Below are 12,897 nucleotides of genomic sequence, written 5' to 3'. Positions count from 1 at the left end.
TCTTTTCACCATTTCGATATTGTTCCCTATTTCTCCCTTTCTTTCCAAGGATTTTGACCATCACTGCCCATGGGTCAACAATTGCATAGGACGGAGGAACTACCGCTATTTTTTTCTCTTCTTGCTGTCCTTAAGTACACACATGGTTGGAGTATTCACCTTTGGGCTCATCTTTGTGCTAAACCATATGGAAAAGCTGGGAGCAGCTCATACTACCATTACGTATCCTTCTTTTTTGGTCTTTCAAGACTCAAGGTGTCCTTCAGGAAAATGTGAAAGAATGAATCTGAAGATTTGTCTTCCTGGAAATGGTGGAGATACACTCCTCTCCTGATCCCCCATTGCTCTTCCTCTGTAAATGCTTAGTGCAGGTTTTCCTCTGTACCCATTTTGCCTGTGTGACCATCGATTACCCACAAAATTGTAGCTGACCTTTTGTCTATCTCAGTCTTTGTCATGACAACCCAGCAGAAGGATATGCTGCCTCCCTGGATTTTGCTGCCAGTTGGGGGTGGCTATAAACTGTGGGGTTTTGTGACTATTTACTGTATTTAAAACACTTGTTACTGTATTGTAAAGCAGAGTTTGCCCTGGAAACAGGTTCCCCTGCATGCTAATACACAAACTGCTAGCTCTGGGGGGTGCTGCCCCTGTTGATAGATGAGTGCAGAATGGTCTTTACAAGATGGTTAGAGCCAGAATCAATGAGTTCAGATTGTTTTTTAACCATCTCAAGGATAATGGCCTTAGTTAGGAGCAGATGGGCTTAGCTTTGAGATAGAATTTAGTTAGACGTAATTAAAAATGAGGCGAACCCTCCTTATTTCCAAGCTTTTTTTTTTTTTCTCCTTTTCCTCTCTCTCCCCTTCATAATCTCTTTTTCCCTTCACTCATCCCCATTTCTTTAACTCCTGGATACAGAATGGCTGTCATGTGTGTGGCTGGGTTATTCTTTATTCCAGTTATTGGTCTCACTGGCTTCCACATCGTTCTAGTGGCCCGAGGGCGCACAACAAATGAACAGGTAAGGAGCAATTCTTTCTCTGTGTTGGTGATGTTGAGTTGGGAAGGAAAGTCAGCAAGTCAGCTTGAGTAAAGCAAGAAATGGTCCAGATCTTAGCAGTAACACTCATACTAAAGCTTTTGTGAAGATCTATGAAGATTGCCTAGTTTTTAATTCAATTTTTTTACTTGAATGCACTGCAAGCAAAGATTTCCCCTTTCTAACCACAAAGGATCATCCCAGGCTTATTTACCATTTAAAATCTACTCTTGGCTTTGAAATAGGTTTTATGTGGTAAGTACTGTCACCCCCAAAAGTTAAAACTTTATGAGTCAGACTGAACTAACCATGAGCCTGAATGAAGAAAAAGAAAGGAAAAGATTAAATCATGCTTTTGCCCTGTCTCCTGGTATTTTGAACTACCCCAGCTAACCCACAGTGCACGTCGTAATAAGATCTGAGCTAGCTCTTTGTCTTGCTCTTTTTGACTCTCTTTTGTTCTCATGCGTATGTGCACATGCACATAGAGAGGCTATTGGACCTAACTTGTTTTGCTTCTCCAAACCAAGTGTAATCATGAGATCTTGTGCCAAGGAGCCTGTAAAACATTAGTTCCCCTGCAGTTACCCCAATGTGGGTGATCCAGACCTATATACATGTGCATATCAATAGTATGATACCGGTGATAGAGATGTAGTGGCAAAATTGATAGCATGCCCCTGCCATTCAAAAGGCATAGCTCTGTTAGAAAGCTTGACACTGGGTCATGCAGTGTGCCCATCAGCTGCTCATAGCTTTCTTCCCACTGCTAATTAATTGTGTGCATTCCAGTGCTTTACCCTTTCACAGCTCCAGCTCAAAAGCACCCCTCATATATTTGGGGTTTTTTTGCTTTCTTTTCCACATCACACTTCTTTTTCACTTTTTTTTTTTTTTTTTTTTTTTTTTCCCCAAGTGCATTTTTACTGCTCTTGCATCTATGGGCACTCTCTAGCTCATACTGAGCAGTATGGTGTTCTTGCTGTCCTGCAGGCTGATGGCTTCATGCTTATGTAGCTTGGATGGCTGCTGTGCAGACTGTAAGAGTTGAAGACAACTGTCTGAGGCCAGGCCTTCATAAACTGGGAAGAGATTGTCCCCTATCCCACAAGAGACAATAAAAACTTCTATCCAGAATAGTGTGGGAGGTTTACATAAGCAATGAATCTGACATCATCCTGAATTGTTGCCTAACATGGCCTCTGAACAAAGCAGACTTACCATAGCTGTAGATCTTTAAATGCTTTTCTCTGTCCTGCTTGGATTCAGCTGCTTTTCATTTTAAAATTGATTTTGGCCAAGTATTAGTGCTAACAATAGTAGCATAAAACACAGAGCATTGCAGTCTCATAGCCCAAATCATTATCTGTCTTAGGTTTGTCTTCATGCAGTGATGAAAACTGTCCATGGAAATTTTAGGCTGCAGAAGAAGGAGAAATTTAAATAAATAAATAAATAAATAAATAACTTCTTGTGTTTGTGGCTACACTAACATTTAGGACAGTTGAGAATTTGACTTTTACCTTGATTGAAATAACTAGTGGAAAATGCATCCTAGCTTGGTTTGGTTTCCTGAGCTACCAAACCACTTGAGATTAAATCATCCATGCCATTCTGAAAATTCAATATAATCTGGTCTTAATTTCTGTTTAGTCATATGTACTGCCTATCTGTAATGGGACGATGGATGTTCCCAGCCTTCAGGTCCCTTTGAAAGGAAGCATATCTAAGTAATTAGAGCACCAGACCAGGAGTGATGGATATGCCATCTGCTCCTGGGTTTTGCCATTGTTTTAAAACATTCACTTTTCTCCTGCAGTCTCAGTATCTATTCCCTTTTCTCACACTGTTGGTTATCTGCTGTCAGCATTACAGTTACAATATGTTCAGCTACACTTGCCCCCTTTTCCCAGTACATTTTTTAGGCCAGTGGTACAGACATTTTGGTGTTTTACTGTAATTTTTTGGTATTTGGTCATTCTGGAGTTTGTCGGGTTTGAGCATTCATAGTAGGCAGACTGATTTAGGAATGCGCAGTGACTGAGTTTAGGTGTTTGTGAGCTTTCTGAATGCCTCTGGAAGTCTTTTACGGAATCAAAATAACCCATAACTGAACATCTGCTCATATCCTGGCATTTTTAGTTTCTGAATAGAGTAAATAAATACCCTTCCTTCTGAGACTGCTTTCTATCAGTAGATTTCAAACTACTTTAGAAACCAAATTGATATAATTAGTAATGTAATCTGTGAGTTAGAGAAATTTTATTTTCATATTGTGTGAGAGAAAATGGGCACAGAGATATGAAGAGCTTTGCCAGCTTCTGGCACAAGTCAGCTTAAGCCCAGGATGAATGCAGATGTGCCAAATGTCCCAGGCCCATGTTTTAGTCATCAGGTTACTTTTCCAACACCCAGAACTTCCAGCGTTTCTCTCTTGGCCTTTTAAAGGGTTTTATGTTATATCAAAGAGGCCAGCATAATATACTGCAAAATCATTTCATTGTCATTATTTTATGTGCAAGTAATTAAAATATTTCTAGTACTCTGTAAACTTGTTGCTAGATCAGAACTATGAGTTGATTAAAACGCATTACTTGCAAACAGCAACAGTAATGCTTTTAATGGCAACCACTATTAATCTCTCTGGCTTTATTGGTATTTATCCCCATATGGTTACTTTCAAGTGTCTGCCTGTAGAGTACAAACCCTTTATAATGCTTATGAAGCTTTGAATGGATCCCGCCAGTCTAATGAGGCTTGGCTTTTATTAAACTAGCTCATTTCCAAGCAAACATAGTAATCACCAGGGAGTTCCTGGCACCCTCCTGCATAAGGCCTGCATAAGGCAGTGGTTCATACTGATTGCTGCGGCGAATGGGATGCTGATAGAGAGGAAACATTGCTCTCATCCAACATGACGAATGTTGAGTTGACATTCCTGTTTGTTTGGAGGGGACTTACCAAGGCAGATGAGTGGAAGTAACGGGGGAATAAAAGGGTTCAAAACAGGATGTCTGGCTAACAGCAGGCGTGAATCGAAGAGCAGCATGAGGAGGTGAACCTGGTCACTCTGAAACCCAGCCACACTGAGCACATTGCCCTTCGGGGAAGGGACCTTTAGTTGGTGTGCCTTCTAGCTAGAAATAGCTGATGGAGGTGGTGCGTTAGAGCAGGAGAGAGGAAGTGTAGCATTCAAAGTAAAATGATCTGTTTGGGAAGGACAGTAGGGTCAGAGCAAGGCATACTTGTTCTTGGCTTTCTGAGGGTTGGTTGATGACTTTTATATAACCAGAGGTTTGAGCACTGTCCTGAATATGTTTCCAGGTGACAGGTAAATTCCGTGGAGGAGTGAATCCTTTTACCCGAGGATGCTGCGGTAATGTGGAACATGTGCTCTGCAGCCCCTTGGCTCCCAGGTAAGAGAAATTCTCTCAACTGGGAATGAGGGTGGTAGAGTAGTTGTTGGGAAGAGGCAGAAAATGTGCTTGGTTGGGCTTACAAATGGAAGACCATTGATGAAATAACAGGGAGGTAAAGCAAAGCACTCCTGAAGGCAGAGCTCTGTGATAGCTGCTTCGCTTTTGCATGGCTGTAACCTGTCCAAGCATTTGCTTTCTTCATGTAATTCATAACCCTTATACCAGAAATGTTTATTTGGAATGAGCATGTCAAATTACATCAAGAGCTGATACCCTTGTCTTCACCAACTGTTTATCCAGTGCATTTCAGTAACAAGGTAAGTTTCCATATGTTACCATATTCCCAACACGACTTTTTGCACTGTACAGTCAACGTCCAGGCATTCTAGTCTGCTGGAGAAAAGGAAGGAATCTAAAATCAGCCTTTCTCCTTAAGACTTAAACCTAATTTAAGGCTGCTGTGGTTTTCAATCTCATTGGCACTTTCATTATCATAAAACAGATTTTCAATGAGGTCTACATCATGGAACTCAGGATTTTATTTATGGCTTTCTATTTTAGGGGAAATGGATTTATCGTTTCACATTTTGAAATCAGGATTTTAATTCAGTAGATCAGATGGAGTATAAATATCCCAGATGCTGAGCTGTCCAGGCTGCAAACATGTTAATAATTGTACTATAAGAGGACTTATTTGAGCCTTTTCAGGGTATTGAGCAATTCTAGACCCTGACACGATTATCTGCCTTTCCTCCCCACTACCCTCCTTCGCTATGCAGCAAATAAGTCCTAAAAGACTGTTATGTGTGTTAAAGTGAAGATACTGGAATAGCTGCTTATGAAACTTAAAAAAACATGAAAATCAGGTCAAGATACTTAGAGAGCCAGATATTAGAAGTTGGGAGACACTCCTGTTAAGAGGTGTGAGTACTATCATCATGGCTCTTCTCAGACTTTCAGCAAGCATAATGTTTGTGTTTTGTGAAGACTTGTTCAAATTGTCCTGTATATTGAAGGTCACTGAGCCATCACTATTAGAATGTCCTTTTCACTAGATGGAGAAGGCTTGTGTGTGTATTGATATTTATGCATTGTACAGCCACTGCCCAATTGCACTTGCAGAATTCTAGTCCACTGGAAAGAAATGAGATTTCTAAAGCCAGCCATTTCCCTTTAGATTTGTTGCTTCCTATAGACCTGTCTTTTTCACCTCCATTTATTTGAACGCTCTAAACATGCTACAGAAACAAGTCACCATGTGGTAAGCTAGAACTGACAGCATGTCATCTTCTCCATGTTAACTCCCCGTGTGCTGGGTCTTATTCCCCCAGTCACCGTCTTCCACCGCAGGGGAGCTGTTTCATGTTAACTAGGTAAGATCTATTAAATTGCTTCCATTGGTGGTAGGCCTCTTTTTCTCTCTTCATGTGAACTGTGCTCTTGTCCATTCGGCTTCAAAATTTGCTTGGGTTTTTTTAATGCTTCCTCTCTTTTTGCTCACTAAAAAGAAACTGATATTTTTATTGCTTTTTAATTATTACATCCATTGAAATAAATGGAGTTTGCTTACCTAGATTCTGACACATTCTTAAATCATACCCTGGAAGCAGGAAGATATTGTCTCTATGCCTTGTTCTTAGGTTATTGTTTATTTTAATGATGACTCTTGAACAATTGTTCAGGTACATAGTTGAGCCCAAGAAAAAGCAAGCTGTGAGTGTGAAGCCTCCTTTCCTCAGACCTGATTTATCTGAGCGACAGATCACAGTGAAGATCAGTGACAATGGGATCCAAGCCAACCTCAACCGGAGCAAGGTAAGGCAGCCTTCAAGTGCTGCTTTTGAAGAACATGACTTGAGCATTATCAAGTCTGAGAATGAGTTTGTCACTGAAAATTTATTTGAGGTGATGCATTTTCAGGAGAAAATTGTATAGGTTGATTCCTTGTCATATACTTCATCCTCTGAAAGTAACCCAGGTTCAGTAACAGCAGCTCTTGATCCAGTAACAGCTCTTTTTGCAGCTCTATAATAGGATGCCTCTGGGCATCTTTTGGAAGAGGTGGCTGTTCTTTGCAATAGTTACTTTCTGTCCCAAGAGTTGCCATCTCTTGGTGTTCAGATTAATTTTAATGAACGTAACACTGTGTGGGAACCCTTGTACCACCAGGTCAGCTGTTCTACTTTAAAAAAAGGTTTTGAGCTTCCAGACTGTGGGAAGGCTTGTGATCTGGTGAGAGGAATATTGGCTCAGAAACTGAGTTCTCTTTTGTCGTCTTTTTTCAGCTTCTCTTGACATGAAATAGAAGGATTTGTTTAGTTATATAAAAAGCAGTGGATTCAAAAGAAACCACCTTGCAAGATTTTTGTGGAGAGTTACTTGCTGAGAGCTGCCTGGAAAGTTGCTGAAAAATGCTAGAAAACACCATTGTCTTCTACCATGTATTAACTAGTGTGATGATAATGTTATTTAGCATGCCAGGTAGGCTAGGACAGTGCATATAAAATTATACTGGCTTATTATGACAATGCTAATTTTACACATGACAGTCCTTGTCTGCAGTGGATGTTAAATCATGTTTGTCATTATAGGTATAGGTAGCTTTTGTTTGGTACATCCAGCACTCTGACATGCGCTGTTATTTAACCGAGCTGTGGGTAATGATTGATTCTTTGGTTGTTTTCAGTCTAAAATTAGCCTGGAAGGCCTGGAGGACAAAAGTATGGATGTGCAACCACCTCTTCCACCAAAAGGAGATCCAAGCAAGTACTCTGAGCTAAAAGGGCAGCTGGGGACCAGTGAAGGTATAGTTGCACGATCAGTGTTTTATTTTTATTACTAAGAAAATAATTCAGCCTCTTTGAAAGGCTTCTGGTATTTTTTTAAAACAGTAATGGGATCTGGGTGAAGGCGTTTTTTTCTATTTATAGGAATTCTGAGCCAGGGGAATAAACAGCAGGAAAGGGAGAGAAAAGTCAGCTTCAAGTGTTCATTCAAGCATAGGGTGGATATTTCATATACATTTCACACTGTTTTTAAACCATTTTAAACACCACCTTAATTTTTTGACCAATTTAAAAAAGAAAAATGTCATTTTGAACTAAGGAATCTAAGTATAAAATGCTTAGGCATTATAAACTGAATTATTACATTTATGAAAATGTGAGATTAAAGCTTTGATACTATTAATAAAACTCTTTTTTTCAGACAAAACTAGTAGCTTAATTCAACCCAAATATCTACTATTTCAGTCTGGAAAAATTACTACTCACCAAAATATGTCACGCTACTTACCGTATTATACCTTGTTTCTTCTTCTCTTTACATCACTGATCTGGCAGCAATGTACTGTTATTTCCACAGGGGCCCCATTGCTTTTGGTGGAATTCAGCACTGCAAGTTTTATTCTTTCCAGAACAGATTTGTTTGCAGAGGACTGTGGATAGCAAGGGATTAGGGATGATAGCTTTCTGTCCACACATTTTAATATAAAGTCTTTTTTTTTTTCCTTTTCTTTTACAGAAGGTGGCCTTTCACCCAAACTTATTAGCCCTCCTACACCTGCCATGTACAAGTATCGACCAGCGTTCAGCAACAATCCCAAAGTCCACTACCATGCTACAGCTGACCAGGTGAGTGAGCCAAGGAGAATCTGCTCCCAGCTAACACCAGGCAACATGGAACTGAGGATAAATTCACTGCAGGGCTCTAGTGAAAGTCAAAATGTAAAAGTAAATAACAACACTTGGCATTGTTCTGCGATAGTATATATTTTCCACTATGCTCCTTATGAAAACATGTCTGCTTTTGCAGCTTTCCTCTGTTGAGCTTGACATGTCTGTCCTGCTGACAGGCATGCACTGCTGCTTTAAGTGTCTCAGCCTGATCCTAAGGTGCTGAGAAGTGTCACCTTCCATTGGCTTCTCCTGACATAGGTGCCAATTTACATTCACTTCAGAGGGAGTTGGGCATGCTTAGCGCTTTTCTGGATCAGACCCTTTAGCCAACAGACAACATGCTTGTGATTCCTCAAGTTGTCAGCTTGCAAGGAACTTTTAAAGCATCCCAAGAGGTATTTTAGTTAAAATTAATGGAAGATTCCTCACATTTTACCTTAGCACCTTCTCAGCATGTTTGGGTTAGATGGGGAAAAAAACCTCCTTCCTAATACTTGGCATCATCTTTCCCTGCAAGAAAACTGAGGTCCAAACAATTAAGAGAGGCTTGCTCTGGAACTCTGACTGTTTCCTCATTTGCTTAGGAGTTTTGAAACAGTTTACACTGTTTCCTTTGGAAGAAGAGTGCAAAACTAAGCCCACTGCTGATAGACTTGTTTTTCTTACTTATTTCTCATGGATTTGTTGCAGATATTCCTTGGCCTCCCAGGACCTGAGAACAGCAGTTTGAAAATCACTGATCTATCTTGTATATTTGCAATATATATCCAAGCCTTCACACACCAGAGGAGATACCCTTAAAACACACATACCACACACAGCGCAGTTTTCTAACAGTTAATTTCATTGGGTCCTCCCATGTCACCCCAGCAATAACAAGAAGGGGGTGGTATAAGTAAGGAAAGGAAAATATGGTAGAGACTGCAGCAACACTGGAATAAGGCAGATTGTTCCTTAAATAGTGAAGAAAACTTCTCTAGTATAGAAAGATGGTGATAGATGATAGAATTCCAGCTACCACCAAGTTTGGGTTTTAGTCTTACTGCAATAATTATAAATCTTATTCTCTGGATTTGTCCACTTAATGAAGAAAAGATTGGCTGAAAGTGAACATAAGAACAACGATGTACTCACTGTATCCAAAAAATTTCATATCCTATCATCTTCACTTTATTACATCAAAAATGGTTTGGCATCCAATTCAAAATATTTACAGGCATCAGCTAGCAATTTTGAGCTGTGTAAGCAACAGTGTTTTGGGTCATGATGCCAAAAGTCAGAGTGCCATGGGAGGAAAACTTGTATTATTTATTCAGTATGTAGCCATAGATGCAATAAAGATACAGGATAGGTTCTGATTAGGCCAGAAGACTGGACAGTGCTATGAAATGATAACAGGGTACGGCATCTTCACTCTGAGGGTTGCTGTTTCAATCCTAACCTAAAAAGATGTTGTTATTATAGGCTGACGTGTGTGCATACAATCAGCTTTGTGGACTTGTTCAATTTTAGAGTAGTCACCACTTTCTAGCAGTCAAGTGGGAATATTATAAAAATGAGTTCACTTGGCAAGCTGATAGGATAGCATGTATTTGTCTGCCAAGCCATATCTAAGTATAAGGTACAGAGGGAAAGAGACTAGATGGTGTGGGGAATACCATGTTGTCTCTTTTGTATCAGTTCTTCAGCCTGCCAATATAATTCTGCTTTTGAGCAGTGAAAACTGTTAGAAAAGAGGGATCAGGGCACAAGGATAAGTAGCACAAACATAAGCTATGTCATTGCTCTCTCCTCCTCCTTTACAGGCTGCCACTTGGTCTTATTTTTCCAGAGAAGGCCAAATTTAGCACCGTGGTCTAGAAGATAGTGAGCTGTTTTGCCTATTTCCCTATCTGCTAGCTCAAAGAAAAAAATACGAAGAAAAACTCTGAATAAAACAGATTTTTGCCAGTTAGGCTTTTTTGGATAATTTTCCTTTAAATGAAATTAGATAAAGAATGAACTGCATTGACTGCATCTCTGATTAAATATGCAAATGATAATTAATTCTTTGTTTGCAGAACCAATGTATCCAATTTATTAGGCATTATGGCAAACGATTCCTTAAAAATAACAGCAAAAATTTTTTTCTTAGCACAGAATGGCATTTTAAGTGAACAGAACTGTGAACAGTCTTTCATAAAGTAAAACAAAGCGAAGTCCTCTGTTTTCAATGCACATAAATAAATTATGGCCTGTTTCCTTCTCTGATGTGGCCACTCTCTCCTACACAGGCAATAAAAAAAAAGAAAATTGCTTCATACTGTTGTCTAAATGGTGGGAAGGAGCCTCTCTGCTTTAATTAAGCTTAGGTGCTTAATTTTGAAGACCTATGACCAGAAATTCAGAATTACTGAATATTTATAGCTCTGGGTAAAGTGGATAAGAGTGTGCTGGTCCCCAGTGTGTTGAAATGAAGCCTAAAGTATTTCTGACTCAGCATGCAAAACCAGACATCCCTCAACTCAAGAGCTATTTGTGGAAAATTTGAAGTAAAGTGCTTTCTCCAAGGGCAGTATGATCAGATTACAATCGGATTTACCTTGGCCGAGACTTGAGTGTCAGTTGAGAAGGTCTCTCATTCTGCATTTTCAGTGTCCATGTATTGACATATCTATTACTGTCAATATTATTTGGCACTTACTATGAATAACTCCTTGCTTCTAAGGAGCAGTGTTCAGCATACTTATCCATATGCTGAACAGGAATTAGGAGATTCCTTATAACGAGCCCGTGTCATAGCTGGGCTGAGAGTCTGAGAGAAGACCTCCTGCCCTTTTCTTCCTGTGCACTCACCATGGAGAGCAAACCTATTCTTCCGTATCATTGGCTTCTCTTTCTCATATCCACCTCTGTTTTAGATCACCATGCAGGAGGGACACACTCAAGGGGCTCTGATAGAAGAGGATGGCAGGAGCCTTGATTACCAGTCTGAACCCAGCTTGGACATCCCCAGCTACCGGAAGAGCTCCCTCCACAAGACCTATCAGTCTTCCCCACTGCAGATAGATTCCTTTGCCATCAATTCACGATCCCTGAGCCTGAAATCTGCTGGCAGGAGAGGGACAGACAAAGTGCCCCTTCATCCAATGAAGTCTGAAGGGGCAGCCTCCACCCCTTACAAAAGCATCTTTTCTCCCAATTCCCTGTCAAACAGAAATGGGAGTCTTTCATATGACAGTTTGCTAAACCCCATGTCACCCTCGGGGAGGAAGTGCATCGCCCATTCTGCAGTCAGCTCTGTTGGGTACCACTCCCCATATTTATCAGCCAAAATGTGCCATCTACGGGGGAGCGAGCTGCAACGGCAACCACCGCAGAGCTTCAGCCCGGTGCTGGGGGGTCCAGCTCCACATCAGCGAGACCCCTCCCCAGTCCGCTATGATAACCTTTCCAAAACCATTATGGCATCCATCCAGGAGAGGAAAGAGATGGAAGAGAGGGAGAAGCTCCTCCACTCGCACCCTGATTCAGTGTTTGCAGATTCAGGTGTCTATGACACCCCTAGCTCCTACAGCCTTCAGCAAGTCAGCACGCTCTCTGAAGACCCACGCAGCATGGCAATGAGATACGGATCTAGAGACAATCTGATGGCTGCTACCAGTTTTAGCACAAGGAACCCTATACTGCAGTCCTCAGTGTCTTCACTCTCAAGTGCAATGACGAGAGCACCAAGGACTTCCACAACCTCTCTGCAAGCTGATTTAGCCAATAATAATGTCCAGTCCCATCAGGCACTACAGGGCAGGGTGAGCAATGGCTCCTACAAATCCCCAGGCCACCAGGTCCCATCGTCCCCCACAGGGATGCCTAGGTCACCCTCTTATGGAGGCCCAAAGGCTGTCTCATTTGTAAACACTGTGGAAATTACAGAGGTGCAATCAGTGGGAGCACAAAGGTATGTACTGCTTTAGGTGCTGCTTAGCAATGTGAATCTGTTTGCAAGCAGATGCAGAGCACTTCGCTGGAGGTACAACCCAGATTGCATGTTTGCTGTAGGCCAGCAAGGGTGGGAGTTTGTCAGCGCTCTTCAGTTCTGCGACACCCCCACAGCAACCTCATCATGACAAAATGTTTTCACATTTACTGTAACTTGAACTGCAGGTGGTCAATCAAGTTGTAAAAATCATAGTGATTCAGTGTCTTAGCTGAATTGGGTAATTATTTGCAAGGTATGGGGCAGATTACCCCTGCCATTAAGTACAGAAGGGTGGATCTGTTTTAGTTTGCAGCCTAACAGGAGGCTGGACCCAGCCGTTGCTTGGACACAGAGGCAAAGCTGGGATCACAGTACATGCAGGCATACCCTGTACTAAGGGAAATGGGCTGAGGCCATCCTGGAAATTGTGCTTGGCATAGAGAGCTGTGTATTTAGCTGTGTTGAGTGTCCCATAGTACAGAACTGGTGATAAAAGCACAGACCACCTTACGGCCTTGCTGCCTCCTTCCTTTTCTGTGAGAAAGCACGGAGAGAGAGAGAGGATTTGGTGTGCTGAGATCCTGAGTAAGTGGTATCTGAGCATGAGCATCAGCTGCAGCTTCTGCATGCACTTATATTTCTTTCTCTTCCTTCTGGAAACTATAGGGCTTGGAAAGTCTGGAAAGCGCTACATGATCCTGTTGAGGATACAGTAATTCAGCCAAGTTGGGACCTGGAGGGCTCAGAAATATCTAGGTTTTCTTTGCATCTGGCACTTACTGCACTATGCTGTCCTCTGGT

At 41.2% G+C, this 12,897-nt stretch overlaps 1 protein-coding gene across 4 annotated transcripts in view; it reads left to right on the top strand.

The window, feature by feature from the left end:
* The window catches only part of ZDHHC8 (zinc finger DHHC-type palmitoyltransferase 8), a 125,634-nt gene that overhangs the window by 98,745 nt on the left and 13,992 nt on the right, over window positions 1-12,897 (top strand). For all 4 annotated transcript variants that reach the window (XR_003562675.2, XM_027814019.2, XM_027814020.2 and 1 more), the window contains 7 exons: window positions 50-222; window positions 922-1,024; window positions 4,367-4,458; window positions 6,144-6,276; window positions 7,148-7,265; window positions 7,984-8,093; window positions 11,039-12,075. Coding sequence is in view for 3 of the 4 variants with exons in the window: in XM_027814019.2 (XP_027669820.2) it covers window positions 50-222; window positions 922-1,024; window positions 4,367-4,458; window positions 6,144-6,276; window positions 7,148-7,265; window positions 7,984-8,093; window positions 11,039-12,075 (1,766 nt within the window). In the remaining variant the exon portion in view is untranslated. The remainder of the gene's footprint in view (window positions 1-49; window positions 223-921; window positions 1,025-4,366; window positions 4,459-6,143; window positions 6,277-7,147; window positions 7,266-7,983; window positions 8,094-11,038; window positions 12,076-12,897) is intronic.

The sequence above is a fragment of the Falco cherrug genome, chromosome 1, assembly GCF_023634085.1.
Source record: "Falco cherrug isolate bFalChe1 chromosome 1, bFalChe1.pri, whole genome shotgun sequence".
Lineage (NCBI taxonomy): Eukaryota > Metazoa > Chordata > Aves > Falconiformes > Falconidae > Falco > Falco cherrug.
The sequence above is the reverse complement of the archived record's forward strand: the minus strand, read 5'-3'. Positions and strand labels throughout refer to the sequence as shown.